Source organism: Pongo abelii, chromosome 10, assembly GCF_028885655.2.
Source record: "Pongo abelii isolate AG06213 chromosome 10, NHGRI_mPonAbe1-v2.0_pri, whole genome shotgun sequence".
NCBI classification, from domain to species: Eukaryota; Metazoa; Chordata; class Mammalia; order Primates; family Hominidae; genus Pongo; species Pongo abelii.
In genome coordinates this window covers 118,350,949-118,377,508 of record NC_071995.2, presented here as the reverse complement: position 1 = coordinate 118,377,508, position 26,560 = coordinate 118,350,949, and the positions used below count along the sequence as shown (strand labels likewise).

Sequence of the window (26,560 nt, the reverse complement as noted above, 5' to 3'; positions counted from 1 at the left end):
TTCTGAGGGTTAATCAGGTCGGAGTGGATGTACACACATCTGTGGGATGTCTACTAGGATGCAGGAGGCTCTCACACACAAGATGGTGTGTGTGTGTATTTTCTATCTCTTTGATTAATGAGCAAGGCTGGGTCAAAGCTTTGTGTATTTCAGTGTTATGTGAATGTGAGAGTAGTTTTGGAATCCATCCTTGAACAACCTACTTGGTCTAATCTACCTTAGGTCTACCCTAAGGAGATGGTTCAGATGTGATCAGGTCTTAAGGCTGGTAGCTCTCTCAAAAAAAAAAAAAAAAAAAAAAAAAAAAACAACAACAAAAAAAACTCCCTCACCCCTTGCTATATATGTGCCCATTGTGGAAAATTTTGAAGATGAAATTGATTATCCATTATATATTTTGGTCTTCTCATACTGCTTTATATTCTAGGATATATATTTATTGTATTGATTCCTGTCTCCTTGTTTAGAATAAAGTCTTGTTGAGGAGAAGAGGAAACTTGTCTGAGTTATTCAGTATTCAGACTGCTAGAATACTGCCTAACTCATAGTAGGTGCTCAATAACTATAATTTGAAAGACTGAATGAGTAATTGGATGAATGAACAACTACAGCTCAGCATCATCCTTACTAGGCTGTGGTTTGTTTGACTTGATTTTAACGTTACTATGGAGGGCAATTACTTCCCCCATAATAATGACAGAAATTCCACCATTAGGTTTGTGGGCTGAATCTCACTGTGGGAGGACCAGCATTAATTTCCTTCTGTAATACCTTTATGTGAGTTAGTTCATAACACCCTTTCCTCCTCCTCCCGACTTCCCTCCCACAGAGGGAAGAGGGTTTGCAGAAGACCCTTTTCTCCCTTTCATAAGAGGGTCCTTCTTAGAAGACTCAAGTATCTTCAGGGCCAGACATTGCTTGTGAGAAAGTGATGTTCTGGGATGTGAGGAGGTGTAGAAGTTCCAACAACTCTGCAAAGACTCCAGGGACCTGCTTGTAAGTTCCTGTTTCACATTATAAAACTCATGGAAGGGATTCTGGGTATATTTTTTACTTTCTCATCTTACTCTTAAATCTTAATGTGTTCACCCTGCTAGGATGGGGTTTGGGACACCACAGTTCAGTAGATTCCAATTCTGTATTGCAAATGAGCATACAGACTGAGGTTAGACAGGAGTTTGAATCCTAAATTCACCAGTTAACTGATGGTGTGACCTTTGACAAGTGAATTTACCCCTCTGAGTCTCTGTTTCCTTGTTTGTGAAATGGGGGTTAATATGTATTATTTTGTTGGGGGGGATAAAATAGACAAGTTATGAAAATTGCTTATGTAGTGACTGCCATCCAGTAATCACTCAATTCATGTTGCTTTTTTTGTTGTTACTTATCATCACCCTTATGCTGTGGCACAGTGTTTCTAGGATATGACTTCTTGGTTTTGCATTTTTTAGGGATTACATTACTTGGGGGGATGCTGTGATCACCCCATAGACCTCAGAATCTGTAGAAATTTTCAGGTTGATATGCCTCATCTGCCTGTCCCACAGGGCCTGGCAAGGTTGTCCTTATTTGCAAGTCTGAATCAAAGAGCAGGTAAATACGGAGAACACAATGGGTCAGATTATCTGTGATTTCAGAAACCGGGAGTTTTGGGCTTGATTGTGCTCTGGATTTAGTGTGTCTGGGGGGTGGAGGATCCTATTGGTGGCCAATGACAGTTTTGGAGTAATGCCTCTCTATGCTTTGAAGGACGGTGGAATCAATACTGATCTTGTAATAACAACACCCTGTCCTCTTCCAGGGACCATCTTATTTGGTTCTTAGGATATTTACCAGTGGTCTGCAATTTCTTCTGCATCTCCTTTTACTACAGATATGTGATGTCTCATTTTTGCTATGTCCTTTTGAAAATTTGAGACAAGGACAAAAGCACGGAACTTCTGGATACCTCTCTCTTCTTGGCGCCTACAAGGTTGTATAAGAAAGAGAGAGAAGAATAAGATCCCCCCCTCCTATAATGATCTTAGCTGCTCTTTGAGATCTGACTTAAACACCTTTTCCTTCATGAGGCTTTTCTTAACCATGTCAGCTAGTCTTTAACTTAGGCTCTGGCTTTTGCCACAAGAGGATACAGCTCTCTCCAAGGTCCTGAAGCACTATTTTCCAGTTAAATCTAGTCACTTTTTATTAGCTTTCATTCTCTTCCTACTTCTGATTTTATTTACATAGCTTTTCAGTCTCTAATATGGGGAATAATAATGATTCCTATTTGTCAGAGGTGAGGATTAAATGATATAATGTGTGTAAAGTGTTGAGCTTCATGCCAGACACACAGTAGGTGTTAACTCGTGCTGGTTCCTCTCCTCCCCACTCCCCTTATCATTTTGTGCCTATGTTCTGTCTCTCCAATGAGACTTTATATTATAAATATCACCATGTCACCCCACTGCATACAGCTTTCAATGGCTTTTCAGTTTACTCAGAATAAATTCTTCTCCAAGACTCTAAATTATTCAGCCCCCACATTTTCCAGCTTTATCCTCATCCTTTCCATCCCTTCTCTTCCAGAATTTTATCCTTTTGGTCATGATCAAAGTCTCTGAGATAAAGCCCAACCTCTACAGGTGGGCTATCACAGCCTTTTATAATCTGGTTTGTCTAGCTCTCTGATCACCTTGCAAACACCCTATGCCCCAGCCACACCTGACTACTGGCAGTTCCCTGGCTCTCTGTGCTCCTCTGACTTCTGGGACCTAGCTGTTGCTTTTCCTTGAAACTCCCTTCCACCCTACTTTTCCAGCATGATTTTTTAAAAAATTATTTTAGATTTGGGGCTACATGTGAAGATTTGTTACATAGATAAACAGGTGTCACGGGGGTTTGTTGTATCTATTACCACATCACCCAGCTATTAAGCTCTGTACCCAATAGTTATTTTTTCTGCTCCTCCCCCTCCTCCCACCATCCCCCCTCAAAGTAGACTCCAGTGTCTGATGTTTCCTTCTTTGTGTTCATAAATTCTTATCATTTAGCTCCCACTTATAAGTGAGAACATGTGGTATTTGGTTTTCTGTTCCTGTGTTAGTTTGCTAGGATCATAGCCTTCAGCTCCATCTACATTCCCAAAAAATACACGATCTCATTCTTTTTTATGGCTGCATAATATTCCATGGTGTATATGTACCACAAATTTTTATCCAGTCTGTCATTGATGGGCATTTAGATTGATTCTGTGTCCTTGCTATTGTGAATAGTGCTGCAGTGAACATTCACATGCATGTGTCTTTATGGTAGAATGATTTATGTTCCTTTGGGTACTATATACCCAGTAATGGGATTGCTGGATTAAATGGTAGTTCTGCTTTTAGCTCTTTAAGGAATAGCCATCTGCTTTCCACAATGGTTGAACTAATTTACACTCCCACCAACAGTATGTAAGGATTCCTTTTTCTCCGTGACCTCACCAGCATATGTTATTTTTTGACTTTTTAATAATAGTCATTCTGACTGTTGTGAGATGGTATCTCATTGTGGTTTTGACTTGCATTTCTCTAATGATCAGTGATGTTGAGCTTTTTAAAATATGCTTCTTGGCCACATGTATGCCTTCTTTTAAGAAAGTGTCTGTTCATGTCCTTTGCCCACATTTCAATGGGTTGTTTTTCCCTTGTAAATTTCTCTAAGTTCCTTATAGATGCTGGATATTAGACCTTTGTCAGATGCATAGTTTGCAAATATTTTCTCTCATTCTGTGGGGTGTCAGTTTACTCGGTTGATAGCATCTTTTGCTGGGCAGAAGCTCTTAAGTTCAATTAGATCCCATTTGTCAATTTTTGCTTTTGTTGCAATTGCTTTCGGTGTCTTTGTCATAAAATCTTTGCCCATTCCTAGGTCCAGGATGGTATTGCCTAGGTTGTCTTCCAGGGATTTTATAGTTTTGGGTTTTACATTTAAGTCTTTAATCCATCTTGAGTTGATTTTTATGTATGGTGTAAGGGAGGGGTCCAGCTTCAATCTTCTGCATATGGCTAGCCAGTTATCCCAGCACCATTTATTGAATAGAGAGTTTTTTCCCCATTGCTTGTTTTTGTCACCTGTGTCAAAGATCAGATGGCCATACATGTGCAGCCTTACTCTGGGCTCTCTGTTCTGTTCTATCAGTCTATGTGCCTGTTTTTGTACCAGTATCATGCTGTTTTGGTCACTGTCACCTTGTAGTATAGTTTGAGGTCAGGTGACGTGATTCCTCCAGTTTTGTTCTTTTTGCTTAAGATTGCCTTAGTTATTCAGGCTCTTTTTTGGTTCCATATAATTTTTAAAATAATTTTTTCTAGTTCTGTGAAGAATGTCATTTTGGTAGTTTGATAGGAATATAATTGAATCTATAAATTGCTTTGGGCAGTATAGCCATTTTAGTGATATTAATTCTTCCTACTCATGAGCATGGAATGTTTTTCCATTTGTTTGTGTCTTTGATTTCTTTGAGCAGTGTTTTGTAATTCTTATTGTAGAGATCTTTCACTTCCCTAGGTATTTTTGTGTGTATTTGTATTAGCTGATAGCAGTCTTTCCTTTCTATATTTAGTGCTCCTTTCAAGGTTTCTTGGAAGGCACGTTTGGTGGTGATTAAGTCCCTCAACATCTGCTTATCTGAAAAGGATCTTATTTCTCTTTCACATAGGAAGCTTAGTTTGTCTGGATATGAAATTCTTGGTTGAAGATTTTTTTCTTTAAGAATGTTGAATATAGCCCCCCAATCTCTTCTGGCTTATAGGGTTTCAGCTGAGAGGTCTGCTGTTAGCCACATGGGGATCCCTTTTTTGGTGACCTGCCCTTTCTCTCTAGCTGCCTTTAACATTCTTCATTTTGACCTGGGAAAATCTGATGATTATGTATCTTGGGGATGATCTTCTTGTGTAGAATCTTGCAGGAGTTGTCTGTATTTCCTGAATTTGACTATTGGCTTCTCTAGCAAGGTTGAAGAAGTTTTCATGGATGACATCCTGAAATATATTTTCCAAGTTGTTCAGCATGACTCTTTGAGTTTGAATTCTAGCTTTACTACTTAGCCATTGGAGAACCTTTGACAAGAGGCATCTCTGAGCTCACTTTTATCATCTACAAAATAAGTCTAGTGATAGCACCTACCTCATAGGATTGTTGTGAGCATTAAATGATACATAAATACAAAGCTCTTACATCCATGACTGGTACATAGTAAGTGCCCTGGGAATATCATCTATGTTTATTAAACTGAAAATATTGTTTCTAGCTGTGTGTGGTGGCTTATGCTTGCAAACCCAGCATTTTGGGAGGCCAAGGTGAGAGGACTGCTTGAGGCCAGGAGTTTGACATCAGCCTGGGAAATATAGCAAGACCCTATCTGTAAAAAAACCCCAAAAACCAAAAACCAAAAAACTTATCACTCGAGGCTGCAGTAAGGTATGATCATACCACCGAACTCCAGCCTGAGTAACAGAGCAAAACCCTGTCTCAAAAAAAAAAAAAAAAAAAAAAAAAAAGAAAAGAAAAGAAACTGCTGTTTCCTACAAGGAGACCATTCTGAGGGCTGTCCTGGGCCAGGTGGCGCATCCCTTTTGTGTTCAGGCTGCTTCCTCCCACAACCTCCAGACCCCTGTGTGCTAATTTCCTGTTTACTTTTCCGTCTTCCCTACTGGACTGTTAGCTCCCAGAAGGAAAGGGCAAGGATTAGTCTTCTCCAAACCCTAGCCCCAGAGCATTCAGCCCATCAGTGCTGTGAGAATGAGAGTGCAACAGGCCATCATGCAAACTTTGTTGTATAGATGCATTCATCGGGATGGATGGTCTCTGGAGTCAAGGAGTAAGCTAGAAAGGGTGGAAGTTATTGGATTGTCAGAACAGGGAAGAAAAACTTTCAGTGGCTTTCTGGTGCTCTTAAAATCAAATCCCACATCATAACTCTGGCATTTGTGGCTTGCATGATGCAGCCCTCATCTACCACTTGTCCATCCTCTTCAAATTCTCCATGTCCCTTCTGGACTTGGGACTTCGCATGCACTTTTCCTTCTACCTGGAATGTCATCCCATCTTCTCATCACACTGCTGGCTCTTCCTCATCCTTCAGGACTCATCTAAAAGTCACCTCCTCAGAGAGGTCTTCCCAGGTTTCCCAATCTAGATTAGGTACCTATGCTCTCTATCTGTCTGTCTCATAGCACCCTGTTCTCTTACTATAGGACAATGATTAGAATTTGTACCTATATATTTATGGATGCAGTTATTTTGTTTCTGCCCATATTTTCCAGAAGACTGTGAGCTCCTTGAGGACAGAGAACAAGTTCTTCTTGTTTGTGATATAGCCCCAGCACCTGGCACCTGGCAGGCATATAGTAGGTACCCAGTGAATGCTGTTTGAATGAATGGATATATATGTGCGCTTACTTCATGAGGATTTCCATCTTGTCCTGCAGGCAGAAGCCAGCCTCCTGGGCTATGTTGTAAAACTTGGCCCTCATGGTGTTACACACCCCACTCTTGTAGTGGATGTTGATGTCACAATTAGTGCGGCTGTGGACACAGATAAGAAGGGCTTGGGGAATGGAGCCCAGGGATGTCCCCTAGTAACCTGGGTCCCACTTTGGCCCCCCTTGGCCCCAAGGTGCTCTGCATGGGGGACTCCCTGTAGCCACCTGGGTTCTCTGCCCTCACCTGGAGCCTCCCTAAGCATCTCCCTGGATGTAGAAAGGACAGATCTTCCCAATAGCATCAGGATGGTTGTTTAGACCCTATTAAATGAGCCCACAGTGAGACAACTGGTCACTGGAGCCCAGCAAATGTTAAGGACGGGAGATGGAATTTGGAGCTGGGAGATTCAGGCTCAAAGTCCAGCTTCACCACTTCTTAGCTGTGTGGCCTCAGGCAAGACATTTCACGTAGCCAGGTTTCAGCCTGCTCCTTTGTAAGATGGGATAGTGCTCCTGCCTCATAGGATTGGTTTTGAGGAACAAGCAAGGTAATGAAGACAGAATGCTTTTCATGGTGCCTGGCACAGCGGAGGAGTTTCTTGCCATTGTCTGCATTGCTGCTCAGCTTCTTGACTTTGAGTCCCTAAACCTGGGGGATCCCTTGTCCTTCAGCATCATCTATGGCTTTAGGGAGTCTGGTCTGCATTGGGTCATTTCTACACCCCTGGGAAGATAGAGGGTGTGGTTACCACATTCCCTCTTGCGTGGCTCCTTCCATTGCCCTCCTGGCTTACTTTTTAGACTTCTTCTGGACTGGTTGGATGTGGCTTTCTGCACTTGTACTGCTGGATCTCTCACTGAAACACAAAAGGATGGTTTCAAGTTACTCAGAGTCTGCTTTTCAAGAAAAGGGTGCCCCCAGTGCTCCATGGCACCTGCTAGCTTCCAGGATTCAGGCAGGGGAGGTGGTTCTAATCAAGGCACCAGTCACAGAACTCTATGAATTTCTTCCCACCTCTCTGCCTTTCCTCCTGCCATATCCCTGCCTGGAGGGTCATCTTTGTTTCTTTTCTACCTACTTAAATCCTACCCTGCCTTATGGTCCACAGCAAGTCCTGTATATCTGAACTCTCCTGTCTAAATTTGACCTTCCGCCTCTGCATATTGTCGGGATTACGTCTTTTCTGGATCTCAGTTTCATTTGTGTAAAACTGTTCTCTTTGTCTAGAGGGTGAATTGGCTTAGGACCTTTCCACACTCCTCTCCATGCCCAACACTTAACACTGGGCCAGGTGCAGTTTAGTGAAGCCCAACACCCATTTTATCCCTTGTCAGTCTGTGAGCAAGCAGCTCCCTTCTGGATGGTCAGTTTCCTCATCTGTGACCCATCGACTCATCATGCCATCCAACCATTTCTAGGTGTGGATGATTGAATCCTCGTATGGATACCTCCTCCTGTGACTCTGCCTGGGCAAGCTTCCTAGAGGGGGATGAAGAGCCCCTACCCCTGCCCACCACCCCCTTCATGCTTTTCTGCAGGATCCTTGTTTAGGGACTTGGGCTTTCAGCACCATTGTCTAGCACCTTCTCTCTGACCTGGTTTCCCCTTCTTTCTTCCAACTGCTTGGAAAACTGTCTGACCACTTTTTCTGTGGCTCTGAGGGAGGGAGTGGTAAGACTGTTTTCCTTTTTAATATGATGTGTGGGTAACTCTTTGCTTCTAGCCCTGTGGCATTTGGGACTTCTTTAGGCAGGCAGGCCTGGCCATTTTCCAGACCCCTCCCCATAGAAAAGGTCCTGGCCTTTGCTGGTTTCCCCAGAAGCTCACAGGACTAGACCTGGAGGTCTTAGGCCTAGTAGGCAAATCCTCATCCTACTTGGGTAAGAAGCAGGCCCCCATTAACAATATCCAGAAAGCCTTGATTTTGGATTCCAACCAGCTGCCCTAATCCCTGCAGATGAATCCTTTGGGGGAGCATGGTGGCCCTGACCTTCCTCCTGTAGATGGCTCTCTTCTTTTCAAGAGCTTTGACAGTGATTCAGGGAGGAGGTGGGAGGTAATGAAAGTGGTGTTATTAGGGAGTGATAAGCAAGAGACAGAAATAAGCAATAAAAAACCCTTCTGCCTGTCTCACTCTGTGCCCTCCACCTGGCCCTCTTTGAGTTTCAGCTGCGCTGGTCTTTGCTTGGTGCCCCTGAGCCTAAGCTTCCTCCTGCCCCAGGACCTTTGCACACACTATTCTCCCTGCTTGGAACAGCATTTCCACCTTTTCCACCTCATATCCTAGTCAATTCTCCTTTGTCCTTAAGTTCTCAGCTTAAACATCAGACTCAGTGTTGGTTAGCACCCAACACCCCTACTTCTTTTTCAGAACACTTCACAGTCATGATGTTATGGCTAGCTGTAGGATTATCTGAGAAATGCTTGACTCTCCCATTAGATCAGCAATTCTTAAGCATGGGTAGAATTCAAGGGGTCCATGAATGCAGATGGGAAAAAAGTTGCATCTTTAGTTGAACTAACTTTCAACCAAAATGGAAATTGCACGTATTTGCCTATCACATTACAATTGTGAGAGATAATTTGAAAAATCATTTATACTCAACACTAATCCAAAATTACAGGAGTTAAGTCTTGTTATATAATGCATTGTGAAAGACACGCATAGATTACCATATTCCAAATTTGATTGTAATATAGCAATCTAGATTACTATAAATTTCTTAGGGATCTTTTGTACTGTATAGTATGCATTTAAAAACATTTTTCTTAAAGGAGTCCATAGATTTTCTCAGACTACCGAGGAGTCTATGGCACATAAAAGGTTATAACCCCAGCCCAGACACAGAGATCCATGAAGGCAGGCTGTGTTTGTTTGTGTTTGTTTCATTTGCTACTGAATCCCCCAAACCTAGCACAGTTACTGGCACAGATGGGGAATCTAAGAATGTTCTCTAAATGGGCTGGGCTCATGCCTGTAATTCCAGCATTTAGAAGGTCAAGGGAGGCGGATCACTTGAGGTCAGGAGTTGGAGACCAGCCTGGCCAACATGGTGAAACCCTGTCACTACTAAAAATACAAAAATTAGCAGGGCATGGTGGTGCGTGCCTGTAATCCCAGCTGCTTGGGAGGCTGAGGCAGGAGAATCACTTGAACCCAAGAGGTGGAGGTTGCAGTCAGCCGAGATCACACCACTGCACTCCAGCCTGGGTGACAGAGTGAGACGCCATCTCAAAAAAAAAAAAAAAAAAAAAAAAAAAAAAAAAAAAAAAAAGAATATTCTCTAAATGCACAAATAAATTGGGGTAACATCTCCACCTCTTCCATTATAAATTATCCAAGTAGAGAGAAAGAGACATAGTCTTGTACCACATCCTCCCTACCTCACTTCTCCATGACTAGAATATTTTAACTTGATGGTATATAATTGCTGGGGAGAAATACCTGAATTCTCACGCCTGGCCCTGCAGTAAAGGGGCTTGTTTCTAGTGAGGTAATAAGAAGGAAAAAGTTCCCTCTTTCCTGTCCCACTTTCCATGGTCTGGGGAGGAACGTCCTGCAGTGGCCGCTGTAAGTGTGGGCTGCCTTCGGAGGCACCTGCTGCAGGCTCCAGGCTTTCCTACCTTGATTTGCGAGTGGTCTGCATTTCCTTATAAGCAGAATTACTCTTGTTTTGTTTCAGCACTGACAAGATGCTGCAAGGCAAAATGAGTCCTTTAACAAGGCACTGAATTCATGAAGATTGTGTGCAGTAACTCTGTGTGGGAGGAGGGGGAATTCTCTTTCTAGAGCGAGAATCTTCAGACTCTACTGAGCACAGCACTCACCTGGAGAGTTTGCTAAGAATACAGATTCCCTGGCCACATTTCCTGGAATACATTGGGCCTGGAGGGGGGCCCCAGAAGCTGCATTTAGATCACACACACACACACACACACGCACTCTCTCTCTCTCTCCTAAAATTCCCCACCATACAGCAAAATACCGTGAAATAATGCCCACCTGAAGTGCTTGTTAAAAAAATATAGCTACTGGCCAGGTGTCGTGGTTCACACCTGTGATCCCAGCACTTTGGGAGGCCAAGGCAAGCGGATCACTTGAGATCAGGAGTTCCAGACCAGCCTGGCCAACATTGCGAAACCCTGTCTCTACTAAAGATACAAAAATTAGCTGAGTGTGGTGGTGCATGTCTGTAATCCCAGCTACTCAGGAGGCTGAGGTGGGAGAATTGCTTGAATCAGGGAGGCAGAGGTTGCGGTGATCCGAGATCGCACCGTTGCACTCCAGCCTGGGTAACAGAGCATGACTCTGTCAAAAAAAATTTATATATATATATATATATATATATATATATATATATATATATATATATATAAATTCCTCTGGATATTCTGATTCAGTGGGTTCTGGGATGAGGAGGCATAGAAATTTGTATTTTTCACAAGTACCCTTGTGTCATCAGGGACACTGCTACCAGATTTTAAGAAAAGCTGTATTTTTAGATGGCTAGGGGGCATCCTGGCCTTGAGGCTGGAGGCTGGATGTGCTGGCTTGTAGGGATTTCTGCAGGCCCCTCAGTTCAATATCAGCCTTGATGGGAGCAGATTTGGGATCTAAAGTGAGAAAGGAATCCAGCTTCTAAAGTGAGGGGCAAAAGAGAATCTGCAGCTTTTCCAGCTTTTCCTAACCATCTCTCTGTAGCTCTGCATTGAAGCTTTAATGTCTGCTGCGTTAGCAAAAGATTAGGGAGATTTTTTTTCCCAGAGGAATTAATGAGGAAGGGAAACTTCAACACATTCTTGCTCTGTAACCATAGTTATTTTATCATTAAATTGAAAGCAGAGGCCATGTGATGGGTCTCATGGGAGCCGGGTTCTAGAGTGGTTTTGTCTTTGAAGACCTCATGGAAGTCACTGCTTGTTGCTCTTTGACATCCATGAGATGGGGTGAGGTGATGGTAATGGCGAATGTACCTGTCTCAGCAGGAGAAGATTCCGTGGGGCAACATGTGTGAGATAAAAGTAACAACTGTCCTCACCACCATCCCCACCACCAACCTCACTGCCATTTATTGAATACTTACTCTATGCCAGGCACATGCTAATATGTTAAATAAATGCATTATCTGATTAAGTGCTTAAAATGTTTCATTGAAGTAGATGTTATTTCCATAACATTAGTAATATTTTACAGGGATAATAGTATCTAATTCTCACTACAACCCTTTGGGATAGGCTGCTAATGAGCCTCGTTTTACAGAATGAGAATCAGACTCAGAGAGGTGAAGCAACTTGCCCAACATCACCCGGCAATTAGTCATGGCCATGGAGCCTGACCTTAGTTTGTCTGGTTCCAAAACCAAGCTTTGATGCGACACAATCTCATTTTATAGATGAGAAAACAGAGGTTCAGAGAAAGGCTAGATGACTTGTCCAAGGGCAACAGGTTTTGAATCCACATCAGTCTGACTCCAAAGCCCGTGCTTGTGCTGTGAGTTCTTACAAAGGAAGGAGGCTCATTGAGCTGATGCTTCATTATTATTGTCTGTCTCTAATGCTTATAAATCAGTCACAGCAGTGGGGCCCTTATGGGTCAATGTTGTCTCTGAGTGCCTCCAAGTGCCACCTTCCAGAGCAGCCCCAATGAGAGTCGAGGCAGCAGCCAGCGAATTCATCATTCACAAGCAGAGGCGAGGTGTGATGCATGTGAAAGTGCGCAGTGAACTGTAATTATGGTAATAACAATAACCAATAAGTCATAGTTGGCATCCCAGTGGGCTGAAGGCAATGATGAACCTCTTCTAGTGCCTCATTTATTTTCAGGAAGGAATTTGCTTACTCAAAGGAATCCACACTTGGGAAGGGAACTCTGGCTCTAGGCTGTGTGCTCTCTGGGGCTTTTAGAGGTCAGAAGTCTGTGGACGAGGCTTCCCACCAGAAAGAGGATGTCTTAGGTTCAAGTCTGATAGTACCTCCTTATGAGCTAATCATATTGGTTGCCAGCTTGAAACTTCAAAGGATTCCTGCTGCTCTTAGAATAAAAACCAGAATCCTTGAGTTTCATCCCTTTTTGGCTGCATTTCAGTTCCCTGAAGGTGTTGTGGTCCCTTTTGACCACGTTTGCACATGTGCTGCCTGTGATACTCTCTTCCCCACCTCCCTACCCGCCCATGCCAGCCTCATCAGGCTGGCTCATTTACGTGCTTTATCCAAATCTCAGCTTAAAGCTTCTTCCTTGAAGGAAACTTCTCTGATCCCCATCCCCAACCCAGACTAGGTTAAATGCCATTATTATTTGTTCTCACAGTTTCAAGCTTTCCTTTAATGGACACTTCTCACAATAATAATGAGTATATAGCCCATACACGTTCATAAGTATTCACTCAAAGGAGGAATGAATAACCAGAAGATTCCTGAGAGGTAGTGTGGCAGAATGGCAAAGAGAATGGTTTTTGAAATTAGAAATGTCTGGATTTGCCAGGTATGGTGATTCACACCTGTAATCCCAGCATTTTGGGAGGCCGAGGAGGGAGGATCGCTTGAGCCAGGAGTTCAAGACCAGCCCGGGCAGTATAGCGAGACCCTGTCTCTACAAAATAATAATAATAAAAAAATTAGCCAGATGTGGTGGTGTGTGCCTGTAGTCCCAGCTACGTAGGAGGCTGATTTGGGAGGATCACTTGAGCCCAGGAGTTGGAGGCTGCAGTGAGCTATGATTGTGCCACTGTACTTCAGCTTGGGCAACAGAGTGAGACCCTGTCTCAGAGACAAAAATGAATTGGTAAGAAAGATCTAAGGTCTAGATTAGAGGCATGGCCTTATCATTCACTAGCTGAGTGACCTTGAACTAGTCACATAGGCTCTCTGAGCCTCATTTCCTAATTTGTAAAATAAAGATAATAGTACCTACCTTGTAGAATTATTGTAAGAACTCAGAGAGGTGATACACATAAACAACACAGCTCAGTGCCTGTCACAGAGAAAATGCTCAACAGTTGGCAACTACTACTGTTAATGTGATTGCTATTATTCTAAGCTTTATTTGCCCCAGGAGTCAAGAGCACATACCTGGGTGCTTTTCTTTGCATCCCATTTTCTATTGTGACTGTCCTCCGGGCATCTTCCCGAACCATCTCCAGGAGCTTCTGCAGATCTGATGAGAATCTGAGAGGTCACTCTTGACCACCCCGAGACAGGATTGTGCAGGACAGGGTGCAGCCCCCAAACTGGGGTCACCTCTGCTCCTGAGGGTTGGGGATCTGGAGAGGGATTCCACTGGGGTCCAGAAGAGGTGGCTGATAGTGTTGGGCATGTTGCAAATCTGACCATGCCATGCCCCTGCTTAAAACCCATCAGTGGTTCTCTGTGTTATATTTGGCTAATGCCTGTAATGCCAGTACTTTGAGAGGTCAAGGCAGGTGGATCACTTGAGGCCAGGAGTTTGAAACCAGCCTGGCCAACATGGTGAAACCCTACCTCTACAAAAAATACAAAAATTAGCTGGGCGTGGTGGTGGATGTCTGTAATCTCAGCTTCTCGGGGGGCTGAGGCATGAAAATTGCTTGAACCTGAGAGGCAGAGGTTGCAGTGAGCTGAGATCGTGCCACTGCACTCCAGCCTGGGTGATACAGTTAGACTCTGAATCAAAATCATAACAATAATAATAAAATAAATAAAACATAAATAAATTCTTTCAACACGGCCTGTGAGGCCTGCCAGGATCCAGCTGCTCTTTTTATCCCCGGTTTCATCTCCCTTCCCTTCCCCACCTTAAACTCTACTGCAGCCAGAGAGAACTGTTTCCACAGCTGAGAATAAATCATCTTGCTCAGGAAACCCTCTCTGATCTCCATAGGCCTGAATTTTTAAACCAGCAATCCACAGGCTGAATTCAGCTTACAAATGTGTTTTATTTGATTCCATGTGGATGCCAACCTTTTAACACTGGAAGATTTCACATGAAAATCCAGACCTCCAGCTTCCCTAGAAAGGAGTCTGAGATGGGACTACACTGCCCCCGATTCCTGCTGCACGCTGGACGTGCCTTTAGATAGGCGAGTGCCCTCCAGCTCCCCACAGCTCCCACCACCCCTCCTTGTCTTGGCCTAACTTTTATTTTCATATTTAATATTGATTTTGGCCGGGCGCAGTGGCTCACACCTATAATCTCAGCACTTTGGGAGGCTGCGGTGGGAGGATTGCTTGAGTTCAGGAGTTCGAGGCCAGCCTGGACAACATGGAGAAACCACCATTCCTACTAAAACAAAAATATAAAAAAATTAGCTAGGCATGGTGGGGTGCACCTGTATTCCCAGCTACTCAGGAGGCTGAGGTGGGAGAATCACCTGAGCCTGGGAAGTCAAGGCTGCAGTGAGCCAAGTTCACACCACTGCATTCCAGCCTGGACAACAGAGTGAGACTCTGTCTCAGAAAAAAAGAATATTGTTGATTTTTGTATAGTATAGAAATATTTATTCATACCTGACTGTTATGGGTTGAATTGTGTGACCCTCTCTGCCAAGATATGCTGAAGTCCTAATCACCAGGACCTCAGTCGATGACCTTATTTGGAAATAGGGTCACTGCAGATGTAATGACCATTGTGTCATTTAACAATGGGGACCCATCTTGAGAAATGCATCATTAGGCGATTTTGTCATTGTGTGAACATTATAGAGTGCGCTCACACAAACCTAGATGGCATAGCTTACTATACACCTGGGCATAGCTTACTATATACCTGGTATATAGAGCTTATTGTTCCCAGGCCAAAAACCTGTACAGCATGTTACTGTACTGAATACTGAAGGCAATTATAACACAATGTTAAGTATTTGTGTATCTAGGGATAACAGAAAAGGTACAGCCAAAATAGGGTATAAGAGATAAAAAATAGTACACTTATATAGGGTACTTATCATAAATGGAGCTTCCAGGACTGAAAATTGCTCTAGGTGAGTCAGTGAGTGAGTGGTGAGTGAATTTGAAGGCCTAGGATATTACTGTGGACTTTATAAACACTGTACACTTAGGCTACACTAAATTTACTAAAAATATTTTTCTTCAATAATACATTAAACTTAGCTTACTGTACTTTTTTACTTTATAAGCTTTACATTTTTAAAATTTCTTGACTCTTGTAATAACACTTAGCATAAAACATTGTATATCTGTAAAAAATGTTTTCTTTTTTAATATCCTTATTCTATAAGCATTTTTCTATTTTTAAAAATTTTTTACTTTTAAAATATTTTTTTTAAAAACTAAGGGCAGATGTGGTGGCTCATGCCTATAATCCCAGCACTTTGGGAGGCTGAGGTGGGTGGATCACCTGATGATGGGAGTTCAAGATCAGCCTGGCCAACATGGTGAAACCTTGTCTCTACTAAAAATACAAAAAAAAAAAAAAAATTAGCCAGATGTGGTGGCAGGTGCTTGTAATCCCAGCTGCTTGGGAGGCTGAGGCAGGAAAATCACCTAAACCTGGGAGGTGGAGGTTGTAGTGAACCGAGATTGCGCCACTGCACTCCAGCCTGGGCAACATGAGCAAAACTTTGTCTCAGGAAAAAAAAAAAAAAAGAAGAAAGAAAAGGAAACTAAGCCACAAATACACACATTAGCCTAGGCCTACACAGGGTCAGGATTATCAATATTGCTGTCCTTCACTTCTACATCTTGTCCCCTGTAAGGTCTTCAGAGGCAGTAACAAGTAACACACATGGAGCTGTCATCTCCCATGATAACAATGCCTTCTTCTGGCATATCTCCTGAAGGATCTACCTAGGGCTGTTTTACAATTCACTTTCTTTTTATAAGTAGAAGGAATACACTCTAAAATTACAATAGAAAATAAAGTGTAGTACTTATATAAACCAGTACCATAGTCATTTTATCATTATCAAATACAGTACTGTGTACTGTACATAATTGTGTTATACTTTTATATGCAGTATAAAATGCAGTAGGTTTATTGACACCAGCATCATTGCAGACCTGTGAGTAACATAGTGTGCTATGATATCATGATGGCTAAGATATATTAGGCAATAGGAATTTTTCAGCTTCACTCTAATCTTATGGGACCACTGTCGTATATGTGGTCCATTGTTGACTGAAACATTGTTATGTGACACGTGATTGTAGTTAAGTTAAGGTGACGTCATATTGGGTTATGATGAACCCTCTGTCCAATGACTAGTGTCCTTATAAATAGGAAAGAGAGATATATAGGGAAAAGGTGGCTATGTGATGACAGGGGCTCTAGATTCAAGTGATGCATTTATGAACCAAGGAATGCCAAGGATTGCCAGCACTCACCAGAAAAGTCAACGAACTATTCTCTCCTATGGATTTTGGAAGATGCATGGCCCCATGGACATGTTGGTTTGGATGTTTAGTATCCAGAACTATGAGACAGTAAGTTTCTGTTGTCAGAAATTTTACAGCAGCTGTAGGAAACGAACACACTGACACTCCAAAAAGTTGGGAAATGAAATAGAGATGGATGCCTCAAGAAAAGTGGGAGAGTGGAAATGAATGGTCCTGTCTTATGTGGATACATATTTGCAAATCCCTGGATATCTCAATTCTTTCCACTCCCTAGCATGGAATCTGCTTTGATACAAAACCATGAGCTTTGGGACCGCTTTTTCCTAATGTTTGTAGCTGTCCACGCTGCTGAAACATCACAGTGTGAGGTTGTCCCTTGATGACTGTGACTACACCAGAATTTCTCCCCAGATTTATGAACAAGAAGAGGGAGGAAGGGACTTGGAGTGAGAAGAAGAGAAAATACACATACAGAGAGCCATTGGAGATCAGAGATATATCAAGAAATAAAAGAGAGGAGACTTTTGAGATGGTTTTTAAATAATTCCAGGAACTAAGAAGAAAACTACGACAGCCAACTACTGGAACTTGAGCAACCAAAGGGAGAGCCTTAAACACATATTCTTAGTGGTGCAACCTGATTGCATCTCAAAATGAACAAATATGCTAGATGGCTGTCTCCACTGGATAAAATAATTTTTGATTTTTATTTTCTGTCTTTGTGGGAAATATTGGTGGCTTGCACCATCTCAGAACAGAGAGCAGTGTGGCTGATGTTGGTTTCATGCACTTTTGATAGATCTATCACATTTTCCTCCCTCCTCTGGGGTTCTGGAAGAATGCTGTCTTCCCATCTCCACCCATTGCACCTGGTAGGGTGCCCACCTGTGGACTCCTGCAGCACATTGTCCTTCTGACCCCCATCACAGCATTGATTTCATGTGATAGCCATTTTCTGTTCACTTGAAGGTCTTCTCCTCAGGCTGTGAGTTCCTTGACATCAGGGGCCACATTTTATTTGTCTTTTTATTGATAGCACCTGGCAGCATGCTTAGCACATGGGGTCTCAGTCAATAGTTGCTAAACGTAAAAGCGAACAACTAGGGAGGAAATAGAGGGAAGGATTTGGGACTATGAGTTAGATTTGGATATTGATGAATGATGACAATACCAGTGCAGACACCTCATTCCTTTGTGGATACCTGCAGTTGGCTCAAGCTCAGGTGTCAAAAGCCATACCTGGAAGGGAGGCGTGAAGCCCAGTGCTTCCCAAGACCATTTGTGTGTTGTATACATCCAGCTTTGCATATTAACACAATTACTGGATGCTAGGGAAAGAATGCCTTTCCTTAGTGACTTTGGAGCCATCCAGGCTGTGATAAATGTCAGCATTAAGCCATTTTCTACTCCAGCTCTCAATTTGTGGACATGATTCCATTTAACCTGAACTTGACCTTTATTTTTGTCTTGTCATGCCCACCTTCCCTAGAGCCACAGATCCTAGAATCCTTGGAGTGTGTCCAGAAGCCTATTAGCAAGGGAGCTGTGATTGGTTCTCCTAGTTTCTTCCCTTCTCTTTGGAACCAAGCAGCAACATCTGACTGCTCCACCACTCCTACCCCCAACTCATAAGCAAACCAGCCTAAGGGTGGGTGGATATGGATATCAGCAAACGACTACAGTGACCTGGCACATCAAGCAGTCCTTCTAGAGCACCAAATGTCAAATTATATCCCCAGAGAAAAAAATCCTGACTTCCTTTCTCCATCTTCCATGCCCAGCCTGTCTAAGAATCTCACCCTTGAATGCATAAATCCATTTCTTCTTTTTGGGGAGGGGGAATAGAGGGGGTCTTTTTGTTGTATGGGGCTAGTTTGAAGGGAAACATGAGATGGCATAGGACTCATATTTTTGAGTTGTTATTTAAGTGAGTTTCTCCTCTAATAGTTCCAAGACTCAGAGCTTCAAGACCAGCAGGAGGAATAGCCTGGGCTTTTGTTTCTTGGGAATCTCCCTGCCATTGATTTGGGGAGGGTATCATTCCACAGAGAGGCTGCAACCTGCTGTCTCCAGTGATTTGCATCCACAAAGACTTCATTATTCACAAGCCTTGGAAATTAGACCTTGGTCAAATAGTATGTCTCTTAGAATAGGACTCATGAATTCAGAATCAATGTGAGGAGGTTTTAGAAGGCAAGAGAGGCTGGGAAATTAATCTACTTTTGTCAAGGCTGTGACAAATTGGATGGAGGTTAAGGTATAAATGGAGGTTAAGGTATAAAAAGGTTTGGGAGGCTAAAGTAGCAAACTTTTCCTCCCAGAGGAAATTCATTTTTTTTTCAGTCATTTTTGTGTTCTTACTGTGTGCTAGGATGAAGGTAAATAAGATGTTACTGTTGCACACTTGTGGGGAGCTCACATTCCTTTTCCCCTTCTTTCTTAGTAATTGAACCGTGATTCTTTCTATGTATATAAGGGGAAGCATTTGCTAGCTCATTTTTTCAACATCCTTTGCAGCTGGGCATGGCCCTGTGACTAAGTTCTGGGCAATGAGATTTTAGTAGAAGTGTGGTATGGGGCTCCTGAGAGGATTGCTTAAGCTCAGCTGGGAATGGGCACTTTCGTACTTTGCTTGCTTCCTTTTTCTTCCATCCTAGAATGTGAGTGTGATGGCTGGAATTCTGGCAGCCATGGTGGATTATGAAGTGATGTTAAGAATGACACAGAAGAAAGAGGGGGAAGTAGGATCCCTGATGATCTACGGAAGCCACCTTACCAGCCCTGGACTGATCTTTAATCTGTACAAAAAATAAGCTTTTATCTTTTTTTAAGCCACTGTTTTTTAGGTCTCTGTACTGAGCCATAAGAAGGTCCTACTGGATACAGTGAGATGAATTTTAAGTTAAAATTAATAATTCAATAAAAGCAAATACAAACTACTAAGAGACAAGAGAAGAGGAAACCTGGGTGAATCAGAGAAGGCTTCACAGAGGAGGGAACACTTGAACTGGGTCTTGAAGGTTCAGCAGGAGTCCACCAGACTGAAGGGTCAAAGATGAACAGGCATTTCAAGTAGAGAAAGTCATACAAGAGTGTGCATTGTTTAAAAAGAAGAAAGTGTTTTGATGAGGTTGGAGTGCCCCACTTAAGGTGTGAACTAGCAAGAGCTGACCTGGGCAGCCTGGGGCAAGATCAGAGGTAATGTATTAGAGAAAAGGCAGAGTCATTGAAAGATGTTGAGCTAGAGAGAACTATATAAGATTTTTCATTTAGAAAGTACCTTCTGACTCAACATGGAGAAAAGTAAGTGGGTAAATGCAGGACAAGAAGCAGGGAAACTAGTTAGGAGGTTGTTGTTGTTTTCTAAGTGAGAAGTGAAGAGATTCTAGACCAGAGGCCCAAAACTCAGGTGGCCTTCAGGGGACAGGTACCAAAAATGAGTTACACAAGTTGATGTAAAAAAAAATCAATTTGCTCTCTTGGTCCATCGTTTATTTTTTATTTTTTCCTGAAGACTTGGGTAAAGCAGAGCAATCAAGTTTGACTTGAGGGCCAGATTTCCTGGGTTCAAATTATGCCTTCATGACTCATTAGCTTTGTGACTTAGGGCAAATAACTTAACCTCTCTGTGCCCCAATGTTCTCATCAGCAGAATAGGCATGAAGAAGTTCTTGTGAGGGTTAAATGAATTAATGTACATACAAAGGAGCTGATACAAAAATACTTTTAAGTGTTAGTTATAGTTTTATCATCACCATCATCATCATCATCATCATCATCATTCTAAAGAAAACAATAGGGCAAAATGTGATAATAAATGGTCACACACTCAGCCAACCAGAGCAATGAGTGGGGCAATAGGGAGTGATGAAGACTGTGGAAAACTGGAGAACACAAACCCCACTTAAAGGGACCAAGCTCCAGTTGATTGTTGTCATTCAGGGTTGCAGGCCCACTGTTACCACAAGGAGTAATTTATTTTATTTGTAGAGATGGAGTCTGGCTATGTCAGTCAGGCTAATTTCGAACTCCCGGCCTCAAGTGATCCTCTTGCCTTGACCTCTCAAAGTGCCAGGATTACGAGTGTGAGCTGCCATATCTGGCCAAGAGTGTTTTGTTTGTAAAAAGTCAGATGTTTTAGGTAAAACATCTTAATCTTTAAAAGTCACAGCTACTTTTCAAAAAAACACAAATTTTTGTGTATGCTAAACAAAACGTAAGTGTCAGGATCTCCGTATGTGCCCCTAGTTTTCTATCTTCAAGACAAAAGCAATAGGTGTGAATAGGGTGGGGTTTGAGGGAGTTTTAGGAGACAGCACTGATCAGAGCAGGTGAGTGATTGGATGTGAGAGGAAGGTGGCCACTGGGGACAGGCCTGCGGTGTTGCAGGTGCCTAGAGAGATGCTCCATTTACCCCTCCCCTCATTGCAAAGTCTCCTTCCTCTGCTACTCCCTTCTGCCACCAGCGCCAGTGTTCTGTTTGCCCCGGGAGAACCATGTGCAAGCTCTGGGACTGGGGTGGGGCCTTGAAGCTGGGCTATTGCTCTACTCTTCTTATTTAAGAGCAAAGCTTTTAGAGTTGAAAAAAAAAATGAAGACATAGATATAACACCAGATACCACAAAAACACCTTGGAAAAGTAAATCAGGTCTAGTCCCTCCTGTACTGAAAACTTTCCAGATACTTCCTCTTGCACCTGGAATAATTCTGAAGTCTTACTTGCTCCACAAAGGCCCTGCATGCTCTGGCCCCTGTCTCCCTCCCCAGCTTCAGGTCTTCAGGTCTTAGTTCAAACATCAGACCTGAGAGAAGCTCCCTTGATCACCCTTGCTAATTTAACTCCATGCCCACCAATAGTCTCTCTCTATCCCAGCATTCTGTTTTGTTCTCTTCCAAGCTCATACTATATGCAACTGCCTTGCTAGTTACAACTTCCTTTTTTTTTTTTTTGAGACGGAGTCTTGCTTTGTTGCCAGGCTGGAGTGCAGTGGTGTGATTTCAGCTCACTACAACCTCTGCCTCCAGGGTTCAAGTGATTCTCCTGCCTCAGCCTCCTGAGTAGCTGGGACTACAGGCACATGCCACCACGCCCAGCTAATTTTTGTATTTTTAGTAGAGACGGGATTTCACCATGTTGGCCAGGATGGTCTCGATCTCTTGACCTTGTGATATGCCCACCTCAGACTCCCAAAGTGCTGGGATTACAGTCATGAGCCGCCATGCCATGCCATGACTTTCTTTTTTATTACTTTATTTTTATAGACATGGTCTCACTCCGTTGTCCAGGCTGGCGTGCAGTGGCACAACCATAGTTCACTGCAATCTTGAAATCCTGGACTCAAGTGATGCCCCTACCTCAGCCTGCCAAGTAGCTAGGAATACAGGCATGTGCCACCATGCCTGGCTAATTTTTAAAATTTTCCGTGTAGAGATGGGGTCTCACTATTTTGCCCAGACTGGTCTCAAATTCCTGGACTCAAGCCATCCTCCTGCCTTGGCCTCCCAAAATATTGGAATGACAGGCATGAGCCACTGTACCCAGCCTAGGGATTTCTTATTTATCATTAGTCTCTTCTAAAATGTAAGTTTGGGAAGGGCAGGTACTCAAGTAACTCAGTTTTGGGCGCACAGTAGGTGCTCAAAAAGTATGTGTTAAATGAAAGAAGAATCAAGAAATCCGTAAGTGGCCAGGAAGCTGAGGTGGGAGGGTTGTTTGAGCCCAGGAGTTTGAGGCTACAGTGAGCCATGATTGTGCCACTGCATTCCAGTCTGGGCAACAGAGTGAGACCCTGTCTCTAGAAAAAAAAAAAAAAAAGAAATATATGAGAATTGCGTATCTGCTGATGGTCTATCTTAGTTTCTTCCCATTTCAGATACTACTTCTTCTGTTCAGAAAACAGCTTTTCGGGGCTTGGGACCTTTCCCAGCCCCCTGTTGACAGGCAGGGGCAGTGGGGATTTTTCCTGTTGGCAGTCATTACTCTGAACCCTGACCACCCAGTGGACTTTTGCACTTCTGCTCACTTCCATCTTTGACCATCAGGGCGCCACACAGATTCTTGGTTTGCCTTGACCTCCTTTTTTGCCTCTTTGAATCTCTGCGACACACAATCCTTGTCACTCAGCCCAGCCTCGGCTGCCACAGGCATTCCAGATGGTGTGAGAGAGAACACTGGCCACCAGTGTTGTCTCAGTTCTGTCTCTGGACACCACTGAGGGGACACAGCAGATGGGGAGAAAGCAGGAAGATGTCCCATGCATCAGAGTCAAGAATTTTGTGGTGGGCCATTCCTCCTTCATGTCCCTGTCTTACCCTCTCTTCTTTCTACCTTCTCCATCTTTCTGTATGAATCCTTCTGGATCCTTCTCTTGCTTTTCCTATCTCCTTTTACTATACAGGCTCAAGCCAGAAAGTTCTGAAAATGAATGTTTTATATGACTTATGGAATCCAGTCATGATTCTATCTAGTAGAGGTCCACAGCACCCCACTCAAAATATTGTGCAAAATTGTGTATATGTGTGTGTTTGAATTTTTTTCTTGTGTGAGGGCTCATAGCTTTCAATGAATTTCCCTATTTTCCTTCCCTTCCCCCTTCCCCCTTCCCTTCTTCTCTTCTTTTCTCTTTTTGAGATGGGGTCTTGCACCATTGCCCAGGCTGGAGTGAAGAAGCAAATCACAGCTCACATCAGCCCCTACCTCCTAGGCTCAAGTGATCCTCCAACCTCAGCCTCCTGAGTAGTTGGAACCATAGGCACACACCTCTATGCATGGCTAATTTTTTTTTTTTGAGAGACGAAGTTTCACCACGTTGCCCAAGCTGATCTCAAACTCCTGAACTCAAGCAATCTGCCCACCTCCGTTTCCCTAAGTTCTGGGATTACAGACATGAGCCACCATGCCTGGCCTAATTGGGTATTTTTTAAGGGGCTTGTCTCCCTCATATTTGGAGCCACTGAAAAGACTTTTTCAGGGTGAAGATCACAGAGTGATACAACTTCCATCTATAAAATGTTCAGAGAAGACAAATCAGTAGAGACAGAAAGCAAGTTTGTGGTTGCCTGGGGGCTCTGGGTAAGAAGGGCAGAAGGTTTTCTTTCGGGTGGTTGGAAATGTTCTGAAATTAGATTGTGGTGATGGTTACACAACTCCAAGTTTACTAAAAATCACTGAATTGCACATTTAAAATAAGCGAATTTTATGGTATGTAAATTATATCTCAATAAAGCTGTTTAAAAAAGTAGACACCGAATTTCAAAGACTTAGTATAAAAGAGGATATAAAATATCTCATTAATAATTTTTACATTGGTTACACATTGAAATGATAATGTTCTGTATAAACTGGGCTAAATTTAAAAAAATGCTTTTTTTTGAGATGGAGTCTTCCTCTGTGGCCCAGGCTGGAGTGCAGTGGCATGATCTCGACTCACTGCAATCTCCGCCTCCCAGGTTAAAGTGATTCTCCTGCCTCAGCCTTCCAAGTAGCTTGGATTACAGGTATGTGCCATCACACCCAGCTGATTTTTGTATTTGCGGTAGAGACAGGGTTTCACCATGTTGGCCAGGCTGGTCTCAAACTCCTGACCTCAAATAATCTGCCTGCCTCAGCTTCCCAAAGTGCTGGGATTACAGGCATGAGCCACAGTGCCTGGCCTAAATAAAAATATTTTTAAAATTAGAAAAGGGCAGTTGGTGACCACAGGCTGTCTCTGTAGGAGAAATGGCTCAGGGCAACCCAAGTTATTGAGTATATTTCTGATCTCCACTGGGGAAAACAAAGAGGTCCAAGGAAATTGAACAAGGATGCGGGATCCCATGTCACCTTTAAATGAGTGGAGGTGGACTTGAGACAGGAGCATTTCCTGATGTCTGGCTTAAAGGCAAAGGGTCAGGGTAGATGAGTCAGATCTCAGGTAGGACTTACTCATATACAGAGGTTCTTCATCTGGCTTGGTTGAAGATGACTCATTGTCCTCAATGTCCTTGCTGCTGGTCACCTGGGTGTTCACACTCGGGGGCTCATCTGAGCCAGGGTTCACAGAGATCATGCTGCTCTGGGGAGAGGACCCCCCACTGGCCCGACTCAGACTGAGTGTGGAGCCTCGCCGGCTTGGTTTGCGGTTGGTGACTCGCATTGTGGGAATTTTGAATTTCTTGGTCTAAAGGAAAGAGAAGAAAGAGAGGTGTCAGGAAGAAGGGGGAAAAAGATGGAAGAAAGAAAGAAAGGAGGGAAGGAGGGAGGTGGGGAGGGACAGCAGACAAAAGCAAAGCCTGGGTGTGACTGTGAATTCCTTCTGGCTCTTTCCAAACACCATGAGATATATTCTGGATCTGGAGTGACTTTTTGTCACAAATCGAGATAATGTTAAAATGTGTATTATTTGAAGCAAATGTGGCGGAGTATATTCTATTGAACAAGCTCATGGTTGCCCAAGAAGTCACCATAGGAAGCCAAACGTGTTTTCCATGATGATGTCAAGGCCCAGAACAGGTTTTGACTTTTCTTTTGTAATAACTATTGGAGTTGATTTTCAAACTGTATATGAGGATGGGTCTAATTTTTTAACCACATCTTGGTTATGGCTCCAAATTCCATGTATACACTTCCTAGTACCCCAGTTGACACCTGGGCCTCAAAGAATAATTTGTAATCATGGAGGTTTTCTAAAGAACACAAATATGGAAATTCTAGGCCTGACATTTAGGATGTGAGTGGGAGGAAGCAGATTTGTCTGGTGCAGTGGCATTCTTGGGGGAGGAGAATTGGATGATAAGTTCTGGAAGGAATTGAGAGGTAGGTAGGGAAAGTCCTGTGGATTTTTAGAAGGAAAGGAGTAAGAAAGAGTACACACATACTGTCTGTGTGTGTGTCTGTGTGTACCTTCCTGTGAGATTGGTGTCACTTCAGAATGCACTGTTTGGGGTTATGTCCTCGTATAACTCATGATCCAAGTTTCAGCGAGGCTTCCTAACCTCCTCAAGGTCACAGGAAGAAAATAGCAGAACCAGAATTCAGACCTAAGTCAGGTTAATGCCAAAGCTCATTACTATGCCTGGCTTCAAAATACTTCAAAAGCTTTTTTTCAGTGGCATCGAAAATGCCCTTTATCCCGTGCTAATGATTCTTTATGACATTTAAAATGCCAGGTTTACACGGGGGAAGAATAGGCCCTCAGATGCCCCAGAGAAAGAGCTCAACACAGAGTGGGCTATAGTTTATATTCACTTAATAGAAATAATTTTATCTGAGCACATTTACAATGAAAGCTCTTGATGGGTAGACTGGTGTTTTCTTTAGATGAAACTCATAGTGTTCGATACCCTGGGAAAGGTGATAGGGAGAAGAGACAGCATTGAAGACCACACCAACAGTTGATATACATTGCACAGGGTGAAGAGAATTGTATTCAGCAGAATTCATTTCAGGGAGTCCACCGTATATGATCAGAAGCAATATTTTGAATGGCTACCTTGTAAGGCACTGAATATGGGTGGAACCTTCTTGCACTAGAAGAGGGGAGGGATTTCTTGGTTGCACAGGAGAGGGAGAAGGTTGGGGAAGAGGAGGGAGAGGCTGTGGGCCTTAACATATGATCTCTCCTGGTGCCTGCCTCATCTTTCTCAAATTTTCAGTGAAATTCTATACAAATGACAGAATGCTTCAGGATATGATAGACTGGAGAAATGGAATTTGAACTGGATTTAACCAGATCTTCAAGAGGCCATGCAAGTTACAAAATGACTCATCAAGAAAAGCCAAGCACCCAAAACAGGCATGTCCTTT

At 43.0% G+C, this 26,560-nt stretch overlaps 1 protein-coding gene and 1 long non-coding RNA gene across 7 annotated transcripts in view; one reads left to right on the top strand and one right to left on the bottom strand.

The window, feature by feature from the left end:
- CCDC60 (coiled-coil domain containing 60) overlaps positions 1–26,560 on the bottom strand; it is a 202,559-nt gene that overhangs the window by 10,534 nt on the left and 165,465 nt on the right. For 2 of the 6 annotated variants that reach the window (XM_002823844.5, XM_054528300.2), the window contains 6 exons: positions 24,701–24,935; positions 13,516–13,600; positions 10,072–10,143; positions 7,241–7,303; positions 6,424–6,549; positions 1,834–1,965 (listed from right to left, as the gene is read on the bottom strand). In XM_002823844.5, the coding sequence (XP_002823890.2) occupies positions 1,834–1,965; positions 6,424–6,549; positions 7,241–7,303; positions 10,072–10,143; positions 13,516–13,600; positions 24,701–24,935 (713 nt within the window). The remainder of the gene's footprint in view (positions 1–1,833; positions 1,966–6,423; positions 6,550–7,240; positions 7,304–10,071; positions 10,144–13,515; positions 13,601–24,700; positions 24,936–26,560) is intronic. The other 4 variants (XM_054528302.2, XM_054528301.2, XM_054528303.2 and 1 more) reach the window with 4 other exon arrangements.
- LOC134759535 (uncharacterized) overlaps positions 1–26,560 on the top strand; it is a 205,920-nt gene that overhangs the window by 64,393 nt on the left and 114,967 nt on the right. The gene's annotated exons all lie outside the window — the stretch shown is intronic.